Source organism: Oncorhynchus masou, chromosome 31 (genome assembly GCF_036934945.1).
Source record: "Oncorhynchus masou masou isolate Uvic2021 chromosome 31, UVic_Omas_1.1, whole genome shotgun sequence".
NCBI classification, from domain to species: Eukaryota; Metazoa; Chordata; class Actinopteri; order Salmoniformes; family Salmonidae; genus Oncorhynchus; species Oncorhynchus masou.
In genome coordinates, this window is record NC_088242.1 from 49,933,531 (window position 1) to 49,954,559 (window position 21,029).

The 21,029-nt window shown below is 41.2% G+C and overlaps 2 protein-coding genes across 2 annotated transcripts; one reads left to right on the plus strand and one right to left on the minus strand.

The window, feature by feature from the left end:
- Positions 1-955: 955 nt before the first annotated feature.
- LOC135524071 (UDP-xylose and UDP-N-acetylglucosamine transporter-like) lies at positions 956-7,404 on the minus strand. The gene is made up of 10 exons (XM_064951241.1): positions 6,919-7,404; positions 6,568-6,681; positions 5,057-5,159; positions 4,873-4,922; positions 4,522-4,603; positions 4,230-4,290; positions 3,557-3,666; positions 3,182-3,257; positions 2,739-2,814; positions 956-2,146 (listed from the first exon to the last, which is right to left on the minus strand). The coding sequence occupies exons 1-10, from the start codon at positions 6,993-6,995 to the stop codon at positions 1,897-1,899; spliced, it is 999 nt and encodes a 332-aa protein (XP_064807313.1). The 5' UTR covers positions 6,996-7,404; the 3' UTR covers positions 956-1,896.
- A 102-nt stretch (positions 7,405-7,506) lies between these two features.
- Positions 7,507-19,617, plus strand: LOC135524072 (vesicle transport protein GOT1B). Its single transcript, XM_064951242.1, has 5 exons — positions 7,507-7,737; positions 11,400-11,491; positions 17,785-17,963; positions 18,229-18,310; positions 18,609-19,617. The coding sequence occupies exons 1-5, from the start codon at positions 7,713-7,715 to the stop codon at positions 18,645-18,647; spliced, it is 417 nt and encodes a 138-aa protein (XP_064807314.1). The 5' UTR covers positions 7,507-7,712; the 3' UTR covers positions 18,648-19,617.
- The last annotated feature ends 1,412 nt before the right edge of the window (positions 19,618-21,029 follow it).

Here is a 21,029-nt window from a genome sequence, read left to right on the forward strand (position 1 = left end):
AATATTTTGCAAATATGCTAAATGTACCATATCTCACAAATTTACAAAATGTATGTTACTAAATCTAGCTAGGTGGCTAATGTTAGCTAGCTGGCTAACGTTAGCTAGGCTAGGGGTTAGAGGTTAGGGTTATATTTAGGAGTTAGGTTAAAGGTCAGGGTTAGCTAACATGCTAAGTAGTTACAAAGCAGCAAAGAAGTAGTAAGTAGTTGAAACGTTGCTCATTAGCTAAAACGCTAAGGTCTGTGTTGAGATTCAAACTCGCAAAGGTTGCTCGACGTTTGCATTTTAAAAAGGGTTAAGGTTAGGGTTATGCCTTGATCACACGGACAGCGTCATTGAGCAAAATGGCACGCAGCATCATCTGGATATGTGTGCAACAAAAGTTCAACATTCACCTTCTGCTACCATTTCTGTCAAGCCGTCACGCATACAATTTGATGTGTACAATAAATCTAATGTATGCACCACAAAGAACGCACTGCAACTGCCTTTGCAATGCAATGCTGCAAGGCAAACGCAGCGCTCCATTGGGGAATGAACATAGTTTGGTGTACCAAAATGCAATAATGCTGTCGGTGTGATCGAGGAATTAGGGGATAGGGTTAGCTAACATGCTAAGTAGTTAGAAAGCAGAAAATAAATAGCTGAAAAGTTGCTAAAATGCTAAAGTCCCTAATGAGATTCAAACTTGCAACCTTTGGGTTGCACACATCCACCCCAACCAACTGCACTACTTGCCTGAAATAACCATCTGTCTTATGTAACCACATCAAACGTAACATATGCTAATTTGAGTGTCCCGGATTTACATTTGCTATACTATGTCTAGTTTATGAGACCAGGCTGAGTCTACTATGCACATTTTCCTTTTGACCAGGGTACATTAAGTGCATTTCACTGAAACTATTACGTAAGTACAATATTTTCCTTTTAATTGTAAGTGGGTCATTGTATGGAAATATACATACAGAAATATTATGCAATACAATGCAAATGTATAGGGTAGAACTTTTTATTTCAGTAGGTTGAGAATTAATGGTGCAGTGATTCTGGAGTGTAGGAAAATGCATTTGCATGGTTTTGGGTTTTTTTAAGACAAAGTTGCTGGACCTGCCAAGTACTATTTTGAAAGGACAAACATCCTCCTGATGAAATATTCCTACAATAAAATCTGAGCAAGTATCATATTCAGAATACATGATAATACTTGTAATTTTTGTGTTTCACTAACATCAGTTTGTATAGCAATGAGGTGGTGAACTCACTTTTTGTAATTTAGTATTTCAAAATTATGCTAATCAGAGTACAGTAATATGTTTTGTCCATATACCGGTATAATAATTTTTCTGGTGTTCAATTACATGTTGACAGACACATACTTTTGAGTCACAGCTCAGAAAAACTCATATTTAGCAAAACACCTAAATAAATACAGCTCACCAAACAAACAAAACTAACAAAACAGTAGGGTATCTCCATACAATCAGTTTTGCAAAAATCTTGCCATGACTTATTCAGTCAACAAGGTAGTTTTTGTCAAGGTTATGTCCTTAAAATGGGTTAAGTGAGAAACCTAGTGCGAAGGCTTTTTTTCTAAGGTAATTGTTCAAGCAATGAAAACAATACACTTTTTATGATGATTCTATTAAAAACCAACCTGCTCCTACTGCAACTGCAGTAGAGAGCGAGGGGGGAAACAGGCTCCAGTGTGTGCAATCACACCCACAACAAATGTACACACACAACAGTGCAGTCAAAGGCACTCTCTTGTGACGTTGGCCCAGTCCTCCCCCCCGTGGATCCTCTTCTTCAATTCTTTTTGAAGCAAAGAGAGAGGATGCAAGGAATTGACGAAAGTGCTGCGTATCACTCCGCCTTCTTTACTGCATATTACTACGTCTTTTTCTTCTTCAGCTTTTCACTTCCTCTTAACGCCGTGCAGATGCTAGTCCAGACCTCCGTGTAGATCAGGGTGCCCAGGAAGACTACACCAGTGCCCACCCAGTGCCAGGCGGTGAAGGGATTCTTGAAGAAGAGGATGGAGATGATTAGGCTGATGAACTTCCTCAGAGTCACCACCAGGGTTACGGTGAGAGAGGCACACTCTGTGGTCAGGATGAAGACACCGCGGATGCACACGTATCTGAGGAGGGTGAAGGACTGGTAGAGGATGATGGTATATGTTTAATAAAAACAGGTCTAAAATGTGTGTGTGTATGTGAATGAGAGAGAGAGAGTGTTTTTGCATTGCAATTTGTAAGGTGAATGTGCATTGTCTTCTAGTATACAGAGACGTCAGTAACAGTGTGTTTGTTAGCAGCGTTGTAAAATAAAACTCTGGATTAGTCTAATTTGTTTCCAATGGGAAGAATTCCCCTCCAAGCATGCCAATTTGTGTTCAGTGACTACTCATACAGTGTTTACTGTGAAAGTGAGATTTTACAGGAGCTTAAAGAAAAACAACCTCCAATCCTTACCGTGGCGGCAAGCAGGTAGTCGCTGGTTCGAATACCTGAGCCAACAAGGTGAAAAATCGGTTGATGTGCCCTTAAGCAAAGCAATTAACCCTACTTTGCTCCAGGGGTGCCGTACTACTATGGCTGACCCTGTAAAACAACACATTTCTCTGCATCTATCCTGTGTATGTGACAATAAAACATGATTTAAATTTTTTATTTGTGTGTAGTGACTACAGACAAATACAGTATTCACTGTGAAAGTATTGTAAAGGATACTGTGTGATGACGTTCAGCAGTAGGTACAGCCACAACACCGGCACAGCCTGGCCAATCACAGGAACCTCTACAGGAGCTGGAAGACAAATGTAAATTAGGCTACAGGCCAACTCTGGACAATGTGAATTCAACATAACATTCATAACATCAGTGAGCAAAGACTAGCCTGGTCCCAGATCTGTTTGGGCTGTCTTGCTAACTCCTATGGTTATTGTCAAGACAGCCCAAACAGATGTGGAACCAGGTTAAGCAAAGACACCAACAGACATAACTATAAATTATTGAGGTTAGTGAAGCAATTTCCCATTAATCCTTCAACTGAGTTTTCTGAATAACCTGGAAACTTTGCAACTCTACTCAATGAGGAGGATACTTTGATGTTTTCATTTGGATACTTTGATGTTTTCATACAAAACTTTCCTACAAGACTGTATTTAACTCACTGCTTTGACTGAAGAGGACACCGTGGCTGTAGATGTCTGAGGACAGAAGCAGGAACCCAGGCAGAGGCAAGCAGTGCTGAGAGAGCAATGACACATATTACAACTGCAGAGAAGATACATATATAGAGTAAAGTATACATATAAAACACCCTATTATCAATACACACAACACTGAAAATGCAGACACTTTGTTTGCACCAAATATAGATCAACAATTGTAGGGTGGCGCATAACGTTTGGTGAGAAAAGTAAAGCTTAAATATCCCCATTGTCAGGGGATAAATTACAATTACTTTTGTGAGTTACTTTGCCTTTCAAGTATACAACACCTGACAGGTTTGGAATGCATACAGGAGTTTTGGGATTGACACGTACATTATAGAAGAGAGCCTCCTTGGAGTGTTTGCCATACTGCTTGTATAGGGTCTCCTGGAAAATGCCCATTCTCGCAGACATGAGCAGTGCAAAGGTCAACATGGCGATACCTAGAAGAACAACAACAAACCCAGAAGATCAGTTATATCATGATTGAGAAACGGATACTTTAACCATAGAGAGAGACAGTTGTCGGTTGTCGGTCTGTACAGTAGGGGGCCGTTTGTTTGTTTGCTGACTGCAGTCTTTTTCACATGTAGAATTGGTTTGCAAAATGACTGCCAGCCCTCTGTTCAGAGGTGCTAAGTACTCTCGGCTAGCAGACACTACAATCCTACCGGTGTGTCTGTGCCTTAAGCTTGTATTAATAATTGCATTAATCATTGCCAGTTTAAAATGGGAATGGGGTAGATTATGCACTAAGGACTTGCAAGTCCCGTAATTTCCTATAAATATGTATGCAGGGTTTGTGTTTGTCAGAGTTGTATGCTCTTATTTCAATCCATTGTCCACCCTTTGTCAACAACAGTAACAATCCGTGTACAGTTCTCAGATAAAGGTAGTCCCAACTAGTCGAGGCAAGGTAAAGATCTTGTTATAAAAAATGCAAGTCATTCTGGAACAAAGAAATCTGGCTGAGAAGACTCCATGTAAAAGTTCATGTAAGACTTACCTATCAGCCAGTGCAGGAAGGCATATACACCTTGATCATCTGAGCCCTTAGTACCTACATTCTGAAAAGTGGAAAACAGAGGTCACTAAATAGCAGGAAATGTAACAGCACAAAAACTTACTGAATATTTCCCTGTACAATATAAACAAATATGTACTGACTACTGTATATGTATAACAGATTGTAGTAGCTGTAACAAATGTGTAACAACTGAACTACTAGACATTGCAGCTGCATATGGAAACAAAGTGTGTGGTTGAATAGAAACATGTTAATATTATGAAGAGCTCACCACTTGTTTGGCGGACATGATGGTGCATATGAAGATGCCCAGAGACACCATCGCTACGGAGAGATATTTACTCATTGAATACCTGCAGGGAAAAGATGCTGTACATAGTTTCAGAACCTCCTTTACAACCAGACCAGGCCAGACATTTTAGGCATTTCAACAGCAGCCATCATGATCATGTAAAATAGTGACAAAGGCAGCAATACATTCCTCTGATGCTATAGCTCATGCTGCAGAAAGGCAAAGGTAGCCTATTAATTTGACTAACAAATTAGTAACATCTCTAGAGTAACAGTAACATGTTAAGGGTTTGTAAAACAGCCAAGTAAAGAGAAGTTATGCGGGGGATACCTTTTCTTCAGAATTATTATACCCAGGATCATATTAGCTATTAACGATCCCTGTGAAGATATAAGCACAACACAAGGCATTTGTCAATCAAGAAGGGATATTATTAGATGTTGGTAATAAGTGGTACTAAAAGCATCAGATGTTGAGTTAAGAGCCATCAGAACATTTGTAACGGTATACTTACAGATCTGAAGATCATGTGCAGAGGCATAGCGATGTTGAAGTTGAGAGCATAGTTGTTGATCACACTGACTGTGAAGAACATGGTCACCATGATTACATAGTTGCTATTAAGAAGAAATAAACACAAAGGTTGAAATGAAAACTGTGCTTCTCATCCCTGACAGGACAGGGAGAAAGACGGACAGACAGACAGACAGGCAGACAGACAGCTCAATAATTCCATCATTGTAGCTACATTCTCATACATTAGGCCAGGTGTTCCCAAAAATTTTAAGCATTGGGGAATATCCTGTGCCCCCTCCCCACCCCCATGCTCACGCCTCGTCTATTTCTATAGGCACAAGCACTGTTCATGACACAAACTGTTCACACCCCTCTTTTGCAGGTTTAAGCTTATTTCCTGCAATTCTACACATTTTGTCACGGGGTGCAAAGAAAATTGTGCAGTTTTAAAGCAAATTTTCTTGCAATTCTACAAATTTTTCCATTTCTAATGTGTATATATGTGATATTTGAGTGACTAAAAAATGTAAACAATATCTATGGGCTAAAAAACCTCTATAAAAAAAACATTAGCTGACATGGGCTAGTTGATCTGGACATTTCTGACAAGTTATAAATAGCTCTCCAACAGTGGCGATCAGTGCCATTTATTATGAGGTATGCCGATTTTTATTTTCATGAGCATGCCATTATTTCTATTACAGCATGTTGGATGACTGTCATTCATATTCCATTCACCCAGTTCAACGTAACATCAATAGGTTTAGGCTACTACATGTTACTGAAATCTTCCCTATTCCCATCATGAGTTTGCTATAACCAGTGTAACCGATGTGAAATGGCTAGCTAGTTAGCGGGGTGCGCGCTAATAGCGTTTCAATCGATGATGTCACTCGCTCTGAGACTTTGAAGTAGTTGTTCCCCTTGCTCTGCAAGGGCCACGGCTTTTGTGGAGCGATGGGTAACGATGTTTCGAGCGTAGCTGTTGTCTATGTGTGCAGAGGGTCCCTGTCTCGAGCCTAGGTAGGGGCAAGGAGAGGGACGGAAGCTATACTGTTACACTAGCCTATGAATGAAAGTTTACGAAGTAGGTGCACATAGGTGGAGAGAAAAGTTCTCCAAGGTTTGCAAAGACTAACATGACAAGAGGAACTGATGATGTATTTCGAAATTGCACCTTGTCCATTTTACTATTACAACTTTCAAGAATAAATTTAATGCCGAACTGAGTTCCTTTAAAAAGGAGGGGGACCGCCGACCCCAGGTAGCCTGGCGGGTAGGAGTGTGGGGCCAGTAACCGAAAGGTTGCTGGATCGAATCCCAGAGCTGTCAAGGTACAAATCTGTCATTCTGCCCCTGAGCAATGCAGCCCCCCACACCTCTCTGATTCAGAGGGGTTGGATTAATGCGGAAGACACATTTCAGTTTGAAAGCATTTAGTTGTAGAACTAACTAGGTATCCCCCTTTTGTCCCCCACAGTTTGGGAACCACTGCATTAGGATACCTACCTCATAGGGATGGCTGGTTTCTTTCTTCCAAAGTTCGTCTCAAAGATGAACCCCTCCAATGCAATGAAGGCAAATTGAGCGAAGGTCACAATGTTGCCACATCCTGGGAACTCTCTGGGAGTAGGAAAAATATATAAAAGTGTACATGAATATCATTAATTATTAGGAAATATGCTAGCCTAAATATTAGATTATTGGATATTAAGCATTGCAACATCTTAGCTAGGCCTATATAAACTTGTTCTTTACAGAATGCATAACATTTCTAAAGATGTAGCTAACCTCATTCAATCAAGCTAGTAGCCTAGTTGTCAATAGTTGTTGTTGAGGAGTTCAGAGTTGATCACTGACCTTACAAGCGTTTCCAGAAACACAACATTGCTGCAGCACCCAACAAAAACAAGAAGTACTGCAAAAATGGTACTCATGTTTGCAGTTATTGGGAGAAAATAGCCTACGAGTATTCCTAACGAGGATATTGTGTAAACACGGAGGTTTTCTGCTGTAATTATGTATATTTTTTAACGAATCGAGTATTTTCTTGAACACGTCACCGGCTGCACTCTTCCGGGTTGCACACGCATGGATGTTGTAGTAGCTATATTTTTCAAGCAGAGAACCACATTTCCCATAAAGATGGCGATGTAACGTTAAAATAAATCACAGTTGTATTGAGTCCAGGCAGAATTGTGTTGGGGTTAAGGATACATAGTAGCAAAATACATATCCACAACAGAGAGGAAGAGGCGAAGCGAGAGGATTCACTCTTGACAAAATTTGTCCAAGATAAACCTAATTTGTTTATATGGGCTTATCTGGGACCTTGTCGCCTGCCTTCCCATCTTTGGGACAACGACTCAACTTGTTAGGGCGGAGACATGGGCATCTCGTCATTATATACAGATCTCTGTTCACAAATAGCAACACACACATCCCCCATATCTTGACTTTCTAATCACAACTAAATCTCTACGCAGCACCGCGCAGAACTGTTTCCCGTGAACGTGTCATTTGAGCGTGCGTGAATGCATGAATCACGAAGAAGACGTGGCGCCAGCTTTTCCTCTGCTTCAACAAGCTACTGCTATCTAACGATTATTGAATGAGCACAAGTGATTTTCCAATCGCTACCCTTCCCGACAAAAATGATTTCTCTAACAGATTCACAGAGTAAGACCTTTGAATTTATAAATGACATGTTTAAAGCGTAGATGTATCTTCTCTCTGTGAGCAGTCCTTCAAGCTAGCCAGGTTGAATGAATGGGATCAGTTGGGCCCATCGCCGTTTTATGAACGACCTATTATGAACTTATTTCACTGCTAGTTAAATCATGGGCGATAGCTAGTTACCTACCTACTCCTGCTTATAAAGTAACGGATGTGCGGACAAGAAAGAGTATATGGATGGATGCTTTCGGTGACAATCAATGTCAATGGAAACAATGTAGCTAGTTAGACTTTAATGTATAACATGTAAATAACATGATTAAGTCTACCTCTGATAAGCTTCCCAGTTAAGCATAAAAAACAATCAAGCAACCTAGAAAAATGCTAAAAATAGCCCATATTAACATATGTAGCCTAAGAAACAAGGTCCATGAAGGCAATAACTTGCAGATGACATTCATATTCTGACTATCTCTGAAACTCACGTAGGTAATACCTTTGATACAGTGGTAGCAATACATGGCTATAACATCTACCTGAAAGACAGAAATGCCAACGGGAGGCAGTGTTGCAGTCTATATTCAGAAGCACATTCCTGTGAAGCTTAGAGATGATCTAATGTTCAATAATGTTGAAGTAATATGGCTACAGGTTCATCTGCATCACCTAAAGCCCATTCTGGCGGGAAGCTGCTATAGACCACCAAGTACTAACAGTCAGTATCTGGATAATATGTGTGAATTGCTTGATAATGTATGTGATATCAACAGAGAGGTATATTTTCTGGACGATTAAAATATTGACTGGCTTTCATCAAGCTGCCTACACAGGAAAAAACTTTGAACTGTAACCAGTACCTGCAACCAGCATCAGGTTGTCAATCAAACTACCAGGGTAGTTACAAACAGCACAGGAATTAAATCATCAACATGTATTGATCACATTTTTACTAACACTGCAAATATTTGCTTTAAAGCAGTATCCAAATCCATAGGATGTGGTAATCACAATAGGAAAACCAAAGTTTCAAAGGCTGGGCCTAATATAGTGTATAAGAGGTCATACAAGAAGTTTTTGTAGTGATTCATATGTTGATGATGTAAAGAATATTTGCTGGTCTGTGGTGTGTAATGAGGAGCAACCAGACGCTGCACTTGACACATTTATGAAACTACTTATTCCAGATACTAATAAGCATGTACCCATTAAGAAAATGACTAAAATCTGTTAAATCACCTTGGATTGATGAGGAATTGAAAAATTGTATGGTTGAGATGGATGAGGCAAAGGTATGGCAATTAAGTCTGGCAGCCTAACTGATTGGCAAACGTACTGCAAATTAAGAAATCATGTGACTAAACTAAATAAAAATAAACTACACTATGAAACAAAGATAAATTATATAAAGAATGATAGCAAAAGCTTTGGGGCACCTTAAATTAAATTTCGGGGGAAAAACGCCAACTTAGCTCCTTCATTTATTGAATCAGATAGTTAATTCATCACAAAGCCCACTGATATTGCAAACTACTTTAATGACTTTATCGTTGGCAAGATAATAACATTTAGGGATGACATGCCAGCAACAAACGCTGACACTACACATCCAAGTATATCGGACCAAATTATGAAAGACAAGAATTGTACTTTTGAATTCATAGAAGTCAATGTGGAAGAGGTGAAAAAATGATTGTTGTTTATCAACAATGACAAGCCACCAGGGTCTGACAATCTAGATGGAAAATTACTGAGGATAATAGCAGATGATATTGTCGCTCCTATTTGCCACATATTCAATTTAATCCTACGAGAGAGCGTGTGCCCTCAGGCCTGGAGGGAAGCTAAAGTCATTCCGCTACCCAAGAATAGTAAAGCCCCCTTTACTGGCTCAAATAGCCGACAAATCAGCCTGTTGCCAGCATTTAGTAAACTTCTGGGAAAAATAGTTTGACCAGATACACAATGCTATTTTACAGTAAACAAATTGACAACAGAATTTCAGCATGCTTATAGAGAAGGACACTCAACAAGCACAGCACTTACACAAATGACTGATGATTGGCTGAGAGAAATTTATGATAAATAGATTGTGGGGGCTGTCTTGTTAGACTTCAGTGCAGCTTTTGACACTATTGATCATAGCCTGCTGCTGGAAAAACGTATGTGTTATGGCTTTACACCCCCTGCTATAATGTGGATAAAACGTTACTTGTCCAACAGAACACAGAGGGTGTTCTTTAATGGAAGCCTATCAAATATAATCCAGTTAGAATCAGGAATTTCCAAGGGTAGGGCCCTTAGGGCCCTTGCTTTTTTTCAATTTCTACTAACGACATGCCACTGGCTTTGAGTAAAGCCAGAGTGCCTATGTATGCAGATGACTCAACACTATACACGTCAGCTACTACAGCGACTGAAATGATGGCAACACTCAACAAAGAGCTGCAGTTAGTTTCAGAGTGTGTGGCAAGGAATAAGTTAGCCCTAAATATTTCTACAACTAAAAGCATTGTATTTGGAACAAAACACTCACTAAACCCTAAACCTAAACTAAATCTTGTAATAAATCACATGGAAATTGAGCATGTTGAGATGACTAAACTGCTTGGAGTAACCCTAGATTGTAAACTGTCATGGTCAAAACATATTGATACAGTAGTAGCTAAGATGGGGAGAAGTCTGTCTATAATAAAGCGATGCGCTGCCTTCTTAACAACACTATCAACAAGGCAGGTCCTACAGGCCCTAGTTTTGTCGCACCTACTGTTCAGTCGTGTGGTCAGGTGCCACAAAAAAGGACTTAGGAATATTGCAATTGGCTCAGAACAGGGCAGCACGGCTGGGCCTTGGATGTACACAGAGAGCTAATATTAATAATACGCATGTCAATCTATCCTGGCTGAAAGTGGAGGAGAGATTGACATCATCACTACTTTTATTTATGAGAGGTATTGCCTTGTTGAATGCACCAAGCTGTCTGTCTAAACTACTGGCACACAGCTCAAACACCCATGCATAACCCACAAGACATGCCACAAGAGGTCTCTTCACAGTCCCCAAGTCCAGAACAGACTATGGGAGGCACACAGTACTACATAGAGCCATGACTACATGGAACACTTTTCCACATCAAGTAACTGACGCAAGCAGTAAAATTAGATTTAAAAAACACCTTGTCGAACAGCGGGGACTGTGAAGCAACACAAACATTGCCACAGACACATAACATGCGCACTATACATACACATAGATTTAGTACTGTAGATTTTTTTTTTTTTTTTTTTACCTTTATTTAACCAGGCAAGTCAGTTAAGAACACATTCTTATTTTCAATGACGGCCTGGGAACAGTGGGTTAACTGCCTGTTCAGGGGCAGAATGACAGATTTGTACCTTGTCAGCTCGGGGGTTTGAACTCGGACCCTTCCGGTTACTAGTCCAACGCTCTAACCACTAGGCTACCCTGCCGCCCATTTGTGGTAGTGGTGTAGGGGCCTGTGGACACACAGTGTGTTGTGAAATCTGTGAATGTTTTGTAATGTTTTAAAATTGTATAAACTGCCTCAATTTAGCTGGACCGCAGGAAGAGTAGCTGCTGCTTTGGAAGCAGCTAATGGGGATCCATAATAAATAAAAATGTATTGACTTACAATTTTGGTTCCACAGAAATCGGGATGGGGTTGACAGGCTTTGGCGTGTTCTTCCTCTTCTTTGGGATGATCCTGTTTTTTGACAAAGCTCTTCTTGCCATTGGAAATGTGAGTTATAGCCTACTACATAATCCTAATGTTTGCGATAGTTGCCCTGCTACATGTATGTGCACCTCCTTTTTTCACGAGAATGAACCCAAATGTACCCCCTTATTGGCTGTTACGTTTTACTCATTTAGCAGACGCCCTTCTCCAGAGCGATTTATGTGGCTGCTTACTTTTTCATATTTCTTCCCTCCCTCATACTGGTCCTCCGTGGGAATTGAACCCACAACCCTGGCGTTGCAAACGCCATGCTCTAAGACCTAGACCTAGACTTGGTGCTCCGGTAACTCTTGCCATGCGGTAGCAGAGAGAACAGTCTATGATTAGTGTGGCTGGAGTCTTTGACAATTCCAATCCCTACTCGGGATCCCCAGTATGGGTTGGAAGCGTTGGTGAGCTTCGATTGGTCACTTGAGTTGTGATATCGTGGAGGATTTTTATTTTATTTCACCTTTATTTAACCAGGTAGGCCAGTTGAGAACAAGTTCTCATTTACAACTGCAACCTGGCCAAGATAAAGCAAAGCAGTGCAACAAAATCAAACAACACAGAGTTACACATAAACAAACGTACGGTCAATAACACAATAGAAAATAAATATAAAAATCTATGTACAGTGTGTGTAAATGTAGAAGAGTAGGGAGGTAGGCAACAAATAGGCCATGGAGATGAAATAATTACAATTTAGCATTAACACTGGAGTGATATATGTGCAGATGATGATGTGCAAGTAGAGATACTGCGGTGCAAAAGAGTAAGAGGGTAAGTAATAATATGGGGATGAGGTAGTTGGGTGTGCTATTTACAGATTGACTGTGTACAGGTACAGTGATCAGTAAGCTGCTCTGACAGTTGATGCTTAAAGTTGGAGAGGGAGATGTAAGACTCAGCTTCAGTGATTTTTGCCATTCGTTCCAGTCATTGGCAGCAGAGAACTGGAAGGAAAGGTGGCCTAAGGATGTTTTGGCTTTGGGGATGACCAGTGAAATATACCTGCTGGAGAGCTTGCTACAGGTGGGTGTTGCTATGGTGACCAGTGAGCTGAGATAAGGTGGAGCTTTACCTAGCAATGACTTATAGATGACCTGGAGCCAGTGAGTTTGGCGATGAATATGCAGTGTGGGTCGGCCAACGAGAGTATACAGGTTGCAGTGGTGGGTAGTATATGGGTCTTTGGTGACAAAACGTATGGCACTGTGATAGACTACATCCAATTTGCTGAGTAGAGTGTTGGGGGCTATTTTGTAAATGACATCGCCGAAGTCAAGGATCGGTAGGATAGTCAGTTTTACAAGGGTATGTTTGGCAGCATGAGTGAAGGAGGCTTTGTTGCGAAATAGGAAGAAGCCTAGTCTAGATTTCATTTTGGATTGGAGACGCTTAATGTAAGTCTGGAAGGAGAGTTTACAGTCTAACCAGACACCTAGGTATTTGTAGTTGTCCACATGTTCTCGGTCAGAACCGTCCAGGGTAGTGATGCTAGTCGGGCTGGAGGGTGCAGGCAGCAATCGGTTGAAGAGCACGCAATTAGTTTTACTAGCAATTCAAATCAGTTGGAGGCCATGGAATGAGTGTTGTATGGTGTTGAAGCTTGTTTGGAGGTTTGTTAGCAGTGTCCAAAGAATTGCCAGATGTATGCAGAATGGTGTCGTCTGCGTAGAGGTGGATCAGAGAATCACCTGCAGCAAGAGCGCCATCATTGATATATACAGAGAAAATAGTCGGCCTGAGAATTGAACCCTGTAGCAGCCCCATAGAGGCTGCCAGATGTCCGGACAACAGGCCCTCCGATTTGACACACTGAACTCTATCTAAGGAGTAGTTGGTGAACCAGGCGAGGCAGTAATTTGAGAAGCCAATGCTATTGAATGCAATGATTGACAGAGTCGAAAGCCTTGGCCAGGTCGAAAATGGCTGCACAGTACTGTCTTTTATTGATGATATCATTAGGGACCTTGAGCGTGGCTGAGGTGCACCCATGACCAGCTCGGGAACCAGATTGCATAGCGGAGAAGGTATGCTGGGATTCGAAATGGTCGGTGATCTGTTTGTTAACTTGGCTTTCGAAGATTTTAGAAAGGCAGGGCAGGATGGATATAGGTTTATAACAGTTTGGATCTAGAGTGTCTCCCCCTTTGAAGAGGGGTATCTCAGACAATATGAAAGAGAGGTTGAATAGGCTAGTGAAAGGGATAGCAACAATTTCGGCTAATAATTTTAGAAAGAGAGGGTCCAGATTGTCTAGCCCAGCTGATTTGTAGGGATCCAGATTTTGCAGCTCTCTCAGAACATCAGCTGTCTGGATTTGGGTGAAGGAGAAGTGGGGGTAGGGGGTGCTGAGATGTTGGCTAGAGTAGGGGTAACCAGGTGGAAAGCATGGCCAGCCGTAGAAAAATGCTTATTGAAATTATCGATTATCGTAGATTTATCGGTGGTGACAGTGTTTGCTACCCTCAGTGCAGTGGACAGCTGGGAGGAGGTGCTCTTATTCTCCATGGACTTTACAGTGTCCCAAAACTTTTTGGAATTAGTGCTACATGAAGCAATTTTCTGTTTGAAAAAGCTAGCCTTAGCTTAGCTTTCCTAACTGACTGATTATATTGGTTCCTGACTTTGTTGCATAAAGTTGCATATCAAGGGGCTTTTCGAAGCTAATGCAGAATGCCACAGAATGTTTTTGTGCTGGTCAAGGGCAGTCAAGTCTGGGGTGAACCAGGGGCTATATCTGTTCTTAGTTCTACATTTTTTGAAAGGGGCATGCTTATTTAATATAATGAGGAAATTACTTTTAAAGAACGACCAGGCATCCTCAACTGATGCGATGAGGTCAATATCCTTCCAGGATACCCAGGTCAGGTCGATTAGAAAGGCCTGCTCGCTGAAGTGTTTAAGGGAGCGTTTGACAGTGATGAGGGGTGGTCGTTTGACTGAGGAACCATTACGCATGCAGGCAATGAGGCAGTGATCACTGAGATCCTGGTTGAAGACAGCAGAGGTGTATTTAGAGGGCAAGTTGGTCAGGATGATATCTAAGAGGGTGCCCATGGTTACGGATGTAGGGTAGTACCTGGTAGGTTCCTTGATCATTTGTGTGAGATTGAGGGCAACGAGCTTAGATTGTAGGGTGGCCGGAGTGTTAAGCATGTTCCAGTTTAGGTCACCTAACAGTACGAACTCTGAAGATAGATAGGGGCGATCAATTCACATTTGGTGTCCCGGGCACAACTGGGGACTGAAGGGGGTCTATAACAAGCAGCAACGGTGAGAGACTTGTTAATGGAAAGGTGGATTTTTAAAAGTAGAAGCTCAAATTGTTTGTGCACAGACCTGGATAGTATGACAGAACTCGGCATGCTATCTCTGCAGTCAATTGCAACTATGCCCTTTCTGGCTGTTCTATCTTGATGGAAAATGTTATAGTTAGGGATGGAAATTTCTTCCTAAACTAGGATTCAGACATGGCTAGGACATCCGGGTTGGCGGAGTGTGCTAAAGCAGTGAATAAAGCAAACTTAGGGAGGAGGCTCCTAATGTTAACATGCATGAAACCAAGGCTTTTACGGTTACAGAAGTCAACAAATGAGAGCGCCTGGGGAATGGGAGTGATGCTGGGGGCTGCAGGGCCTGGGCTAACCTCTACATCACCAGAGGAACAAAGGAGGAGTATGATAAGAGTACAGCTAAAGGATAAAAGAACTGGTCGTCTAGTGCGTTCGGAACAGAGAGTAAAAGTAGCAGATTTCTTGGAGCGGAATAATAGATTCAAAGCATAATGTACAGACAAGGGTATGATAGGATGTGAGTACAGTGGAGGTAAACCTAGGCATTGAGTGGTGATGAGAAAGGTTTTGTCTCTCGAGGCACCATTTAAGCCAGGTGAGGTAACCGCATGTGTGGGGGGTGGAAGAAAATGGCTAGTTAAGGCATATTGAGCAGGGCTGGAGGCTCTACAGTGAAACAAGACAAAAATCACTAACCAAAACAGCAATAGACAAGGCATATTGACATTCGGGATAGCAGTCCGATATGCTCTGGGTTGATATCGAGCTGTGCAGACTGGTAGGAATTGGCCAGGCTAAGGTCCGAGTTAACGGTGATGATCGCTAGCAGTGGTAAACTGACTACTAGCTAGTAGCTAGTTAGCTGGCTAGCTTCTGAAGTGGGTTCTGGTTCAAAAGTATGAAAAATAGCAGATCCATACCACATTGGGTGAGGTGGGTTGCAGGAGAGTATGTTCAGTCCGTAGTTGGAAATTAAAAATATGTACAAATTATATACAAAGAATACGATATATACACAGGACAAGGGGTGGCAGGGTAGCCTAGTGGTTAGAGCATTGTACTTGAAACTGAACTGTTGCAAGTTCATATCCCCGAGCTGACAAGGTATCATATCTGTCATTCTGCCCCTGAACAGGCAGTTCTGTTCCTAGGCTGTCATGGAAAATAAGAATGTGTTCTTAACTGACTTGCCTAGTTAAATAAAGGTAAAAAGAAATGGATCTTATTGGAAACAAACATCATTATGGTGTCATCCCAAGTTTTATTTATTTTCCAAGTTATAGCACACAATATTGTACGTACAGCAAGAGATTGCTCTGCGTTTTTAATAATTCTTGTAAGACATTTGGAATGTTGCGCAATGTAATTTAAATATTTTGTCAGCAGTCTTTTAACCAAAATATCACAGATGAGACATTTTCAGCTGCCCCTTTAAGGTTACTGTGGTAACGGGGCCTTTCCAGTCATCACGTGCAGTGCCTGTGAGAATTTTAGGGACGGGGCAAGTTAAAGCGGATCACTTTGGTCAAGTAATTGACACCACCTTTCAGAGTGTGTTGCATTATGGTTATTAAAATTGTCCGGTTTGCGACTACATGTCGACTCCATGAACTTTACAAAAATCATGAAGTTGCTTCTCACCAACGGCACCATGCAGTAGCCATCACCTGCATTGTGTGGGGCAGAATTTGCCAAAACGCATTATGGTCACGTGAGAGTGGCAAAATACATGACTACAACAGGAACCAACTTTGTCATATCTTAAAGCTACAGGTGATATAAATGAAAAGTGATATTTGAGACCTTTCTAGTCTAACCAATGAATTATTTCCAGGGCATAGAAAATTTTATTTTGACATTTATACAGACAGACATTGATAAACAATAGCAGCTATGTTGACACTGCCATGTTGATCTGAGCCTAGCCTAACTACATTGTCCGACTTTCGGCTGTGGCAGATGCACCTCCCCTGACTTCACTTCTTGACGTTCGTCTACAGTGGGTTGCTTTCGCCTTACCACTCAAATGAGCCCACACTCTTTTCACGCCACTTTGATTACAAAGGGATTTTCATAGCCGGTTAGGAGAGCATTTTCCCTAACCTTAACCTCAGTCTCCTAACCTGCTATGTTAATTATCCTAATCTGCTACATAAATTCTCCTCATCTGCTATGAAAAAGGGGCGTGAAATTAGCGTTTCCCGAGAATCTGACTAGTAGCCGAGGACGTGTCTTCTTCGCTAGCACTAGAAGCAAACTCAAACATAAAAAAACTAGTATGTAAAGAAAATGTAAATAGCCAAGAAACAAGAGGACAAAGTCTCACTTTAGTAAACTTTTGAGTAAATTAGAACCATTTTATGCCTGTGCGCATTTCTTCTAAAAACAAATCTTTCAGCACTTTTCAGCCAGGCAGTGTTGCTGTGCGAGGTTACGATTCATAGTTCTTTGTGCAAATACCATATAATAAAACAAAATGGCAAAAATACTTATTAAACAGCTACTGCAGCATTTATTTTTCTACAGTATAAATCACAACTCGCATGTGCGCATATTTGACGTTTGAATATTCTTATGAAATGCTCACACTATAGATCCCTTAATGTGACCACCTGCCAATGTGGCTGGTGAATTAGATATTCTACCTGCCAATGACAAAATCTTAATTTTAGGCCCTGGTTGTGGAGGGCTTTGATTATCTGTTGTATTGCACTGCCTACTAAATTACAGTACTAGTACTATCAGTATCTCTGAACAGACCACTGTTTTAGGACTTGTCTAGGTGGTACGTGTCCTCCAGTTGTTTACATAGCTAAATTAAGTGAAATGACATACTGTACTGCACTAGCCTTGCATCCAAAATGCTTTCACTACTACGTTTCACCGTTGAAGTGAAACGGCAATGAGATGAAGCTAGATCAATTTGGATGCTGCCAGGCTCGTAGTGCAGCATACTGTCATGGGATTCTAAAAATCCTCTAAGCTTTATTTCTCACCCCTGTGTTTGTGTGTCAGATCTTGTTTGTAGCAGGCCTGTCCTTTGTCATCGGCTTGGAGCGTACCTTCAAATTCTTCTTCCAGAGACACAAATTTAAAGCCACAACTTTCTTCCTGGGGGGGGTGCTGGTGGTTCTGATTGGCTGGCCTATCATTGGAGTGGTGCTGGAGATCTATGGATTCTTCCTCTTATTCAGGTCAGTTGGGTCTGAAATGGACAGTTGGCCAAAAAATAAGTTGGTTCAAATGTTTGGCTATGTTTTTTTGATTCCCTGTTTCCTCTCTCTCATCTCTCAAAACCTCAGAAGCAAGGAGAACATTGGAGGAGAAGGAACCTCAGATCCTCTCCAATGCTCTCCTCGCTTCCCTCTAACATTTTGTGAAGTAGGTGAGGGAACATGATTTGAAAAATCAAGAAATACTTTTGAGATTCACCCCAAATGTCACTCTTCTCTTTCCCAGGGGCTTCTTCCCAGTGGCAGTAGGCTTCATCAGGAGATTGCCTGTCCTCGGGTCCATACTGAACCTCCCAGGGATTAGTGGAGTAAGTATCTAAGTTCCATGTGTAATACCATGTGTAATGTGATAAAGTTCATAGAATTGCCAAAGTCAGCTGTTTCCGGCTCTTTGCGCCTTGCACCATTGCCCTTTGTCTCCAGGGGCAAGTTTTCTACACACAAATTAAGCCTAGTCCTGAACAACAACAAAAAACACTTTCAATTAAGATTATTAATTGAGCTTGCTTTTTAGTCCAGGACTAGGCTTAATCGGTGTCCGGTGAACCACCCTTAAATGACAAAGATTGTGGTTTTCTGATAACACATTTGTATCTTTTTTTTCAGTTTGTGGACAAAGTCGGCGAGAGCAACAATATGGTATAACAGTGAACATCTTTGGATTGGAGGATATGAAATGGCTTTACTCTATTGATAATAGTTTATATTGTTGACTTTTCTCTACTGGTCAACTACTAGCCAAGACTACTCCCATGTTAAAGGTCAAAGCTGTGAATCAGAAACCTCTTTCTGTTCAAAGGAAAACAATGTTTCTTTGGGCAGGCCTATGAATACAACTGGTATCGTAAAGTTTCCTTTGACGGAAATGGTCTCATAACCTGGTTGCCATCGATGGACAATTGTTACTAAGGGACTACTTTATTTCAAGGCCCAATGGGTGAATTGGGCCCTTTGTGTCACTACCCGTTCCTGATCGACTGATTATGATGATTGACGTGACTGAACCAACCACTGGATTGGACATCGCTATGGAGGAGAAGTCTTGAATCTGTTACAGCAGTCTTTCTTCTAGAATGTTGTCTGTACAGTCAGAGAAGTGTTTTGGTTACCTTGATGAAGAGTTTCTGGAATTTTTAGAGTTGTGTTACACCTGGGTACTGTTCAGGAGGATGTAGCTTTACAGAACATTCAGATATTGTGTAGAGCAAATATGATTGTCAGATAGTGAATTATGTCAGCTGTATTTATTCCATTTCTATCTGCAATGTTCAGAATGTTTTGCATCATTAAATACTAAGCTGTTGAAGATGAATTGCCCTGTGCGCACAACGGGTCACAAATGGGTACATTCATTTAAGCTAGTCCAGGACACCAGGTGAGTTGAATTTACACATTTTAAACTATTCCTTCCTAAAGTGAAAATTTCCACCCACCTGGGGCACTGGGCGAGCTAAAACGAATGCATCAGATGTCTCCACAACCCAGATATTGATGGTCTCACTGCAGCTGGGGTTTGTCACTTTCTACTTAATGTATTAAGAGGTCTGTCAGAGCTGTTTTACTCAAATGTATCTTTTGTAAATACATACTTGAAATAGTGTGTTTTAAAAACAAATGTGCCTGACAATTTTTTTAACACACAATTCAGATTAAAATTCAGTTGCCCATTATTTTGGTTACCATGACTACAATACAATATTTGTGACTTAGGAAGAGGGGTCTCAAAGGAACATAGGGGGTTTAAAGTGTGTCAGTCCCCAGATCTCAACCCAATTCAACACTTATGGGAGATTCCGGGGCAGCACCTGAGACAGTTTTCCCCATCAATAAAACACAAAGTTATGGAATTTCTTGTGGAAGAATAGTGTTGCATCCCCCCCAATAGAGTTCCAGACACTTGTAGAATCTATGCTAGCCTCTGGTTTTCAGGGGATGTAGTTTCAGGCTCCCACCCCCCGGCTACGTTAAGCATTGAAGCGGTTCTGGCAACCCGTGCTGGCTCCAACGCACTATTAAGACACTTGATGTTTCCTTTATCTTGGCAGTTACCTGTAATTTGAAATCAGACATTCAAAGAATTGTCAAGATTTGCAAATTGAACACAGACAACCTGTGAAAACAATCATCCACCTGCCTCAATGCCAATGTATTCATTCTGAGAAAATACAAATAGGAAATAATTTTGGGGGGGGGATCTAACAAAACATAGGCCACATTGATCAACCGCCCTTAGCTCCACACATTCTCAAACAGAAACGTGTGTTCCTCGTCAAACTAACGATGGCTTCGGGGTCAACTAACAGGCATTCACACCGAGCGAGTAAGAAACAAATTTGGTCTTGTGCACCAGTGTACAGAGCGGTTAGAATACACCCCCGTGATCATTAGGAAGAACACACTGTAATCCATGTACACGGGTTATACATGCTGTGAAAGAGAGCAACCCGGCTCTAAGTATTTGCTGACCTAGAGTTGACAAACAGGGAACTTAATTACTACACATTGACAAAGTATATGGGGATGAAAAATGGGAAAGGTAGGTTCTGTAGAAGGAAATTAAAGGCAATGAATATACTGTACCTATCCCAAGAGCAGTACTAAAGGATTGTATGAATATCTTCTCTGAAAGTTTACAGGTTACAAGCTATACAGAGGCAACATGCATAATGCAACTACTAAGAACAATATATACATGCTACACAACTCACTTTGGGCATGCAAACCATCCCACAAGTTCAGAGATATGAGTGAGTCCAGTTGTTGATGGGCAGAGACAGATGTTGCTCTGCCACTGCTTGAGGTGGACTGCATGTATTGGGTAACCTGTATACTCAAGAGGATGGGCAGATGTCCGCCCCCCTCGTAACATCCCTAATAACCTATCAGGACACAGTCACACAGGTCAGTAGCCCCATTTATACCTGGTTCTAACTTGCATAATTTGTCCTGACCTTGTCGACATTCTGATTGTCTACTCCTGTATAAAAATGTGGACACAATAAAGGACAGACTGTGATGAGAACATTG

Bases quoted from the DNA above. Each gene is read 5' to 3' on its own strand.
- LOC135524071 (XM_064951241.1), bottom strand. From the start codon at position 6,995: ATGAGTACCATTTTTGCAGTACTTCTTGTTTTTGTTGGGTGCTGCAGC. The intron at 6,682-6,918 runs GTCAGTGATCAA...TCCTACTCCCAG, and splicing joins TTTCTGGAAACGCTTGTAAG to AGAGTTCCCAGGATGTGGCA. The intron at 4,604-4,872 runs GTATCCCCCGCA...TTTTCCCTGCAG, and splicing joins ATAATAATTCTGAAGAAAAG to GTATTCAATGAGTAAATATC.
- LOC135524072 (XM_064951242.1), top strand. From the start codon at position 7,713: ATGATTTCTCTAACAGATTCACAGA. The intron at 7,738-11,399 runs GTAAGACCTTTG...TTGGTTCCACAG, and splicing joins TTCTCTAACAGATTCACAGA to AAATCGGGATGGGGTTGACA. The intron at 17,964-18,228 runs GTCAGTTGGGTC...TCTCTTTCCCAG, and splicing joins GGATTCTTCCTCTTATTCAG to GGGCTTCTTCCCAGTGGCAG.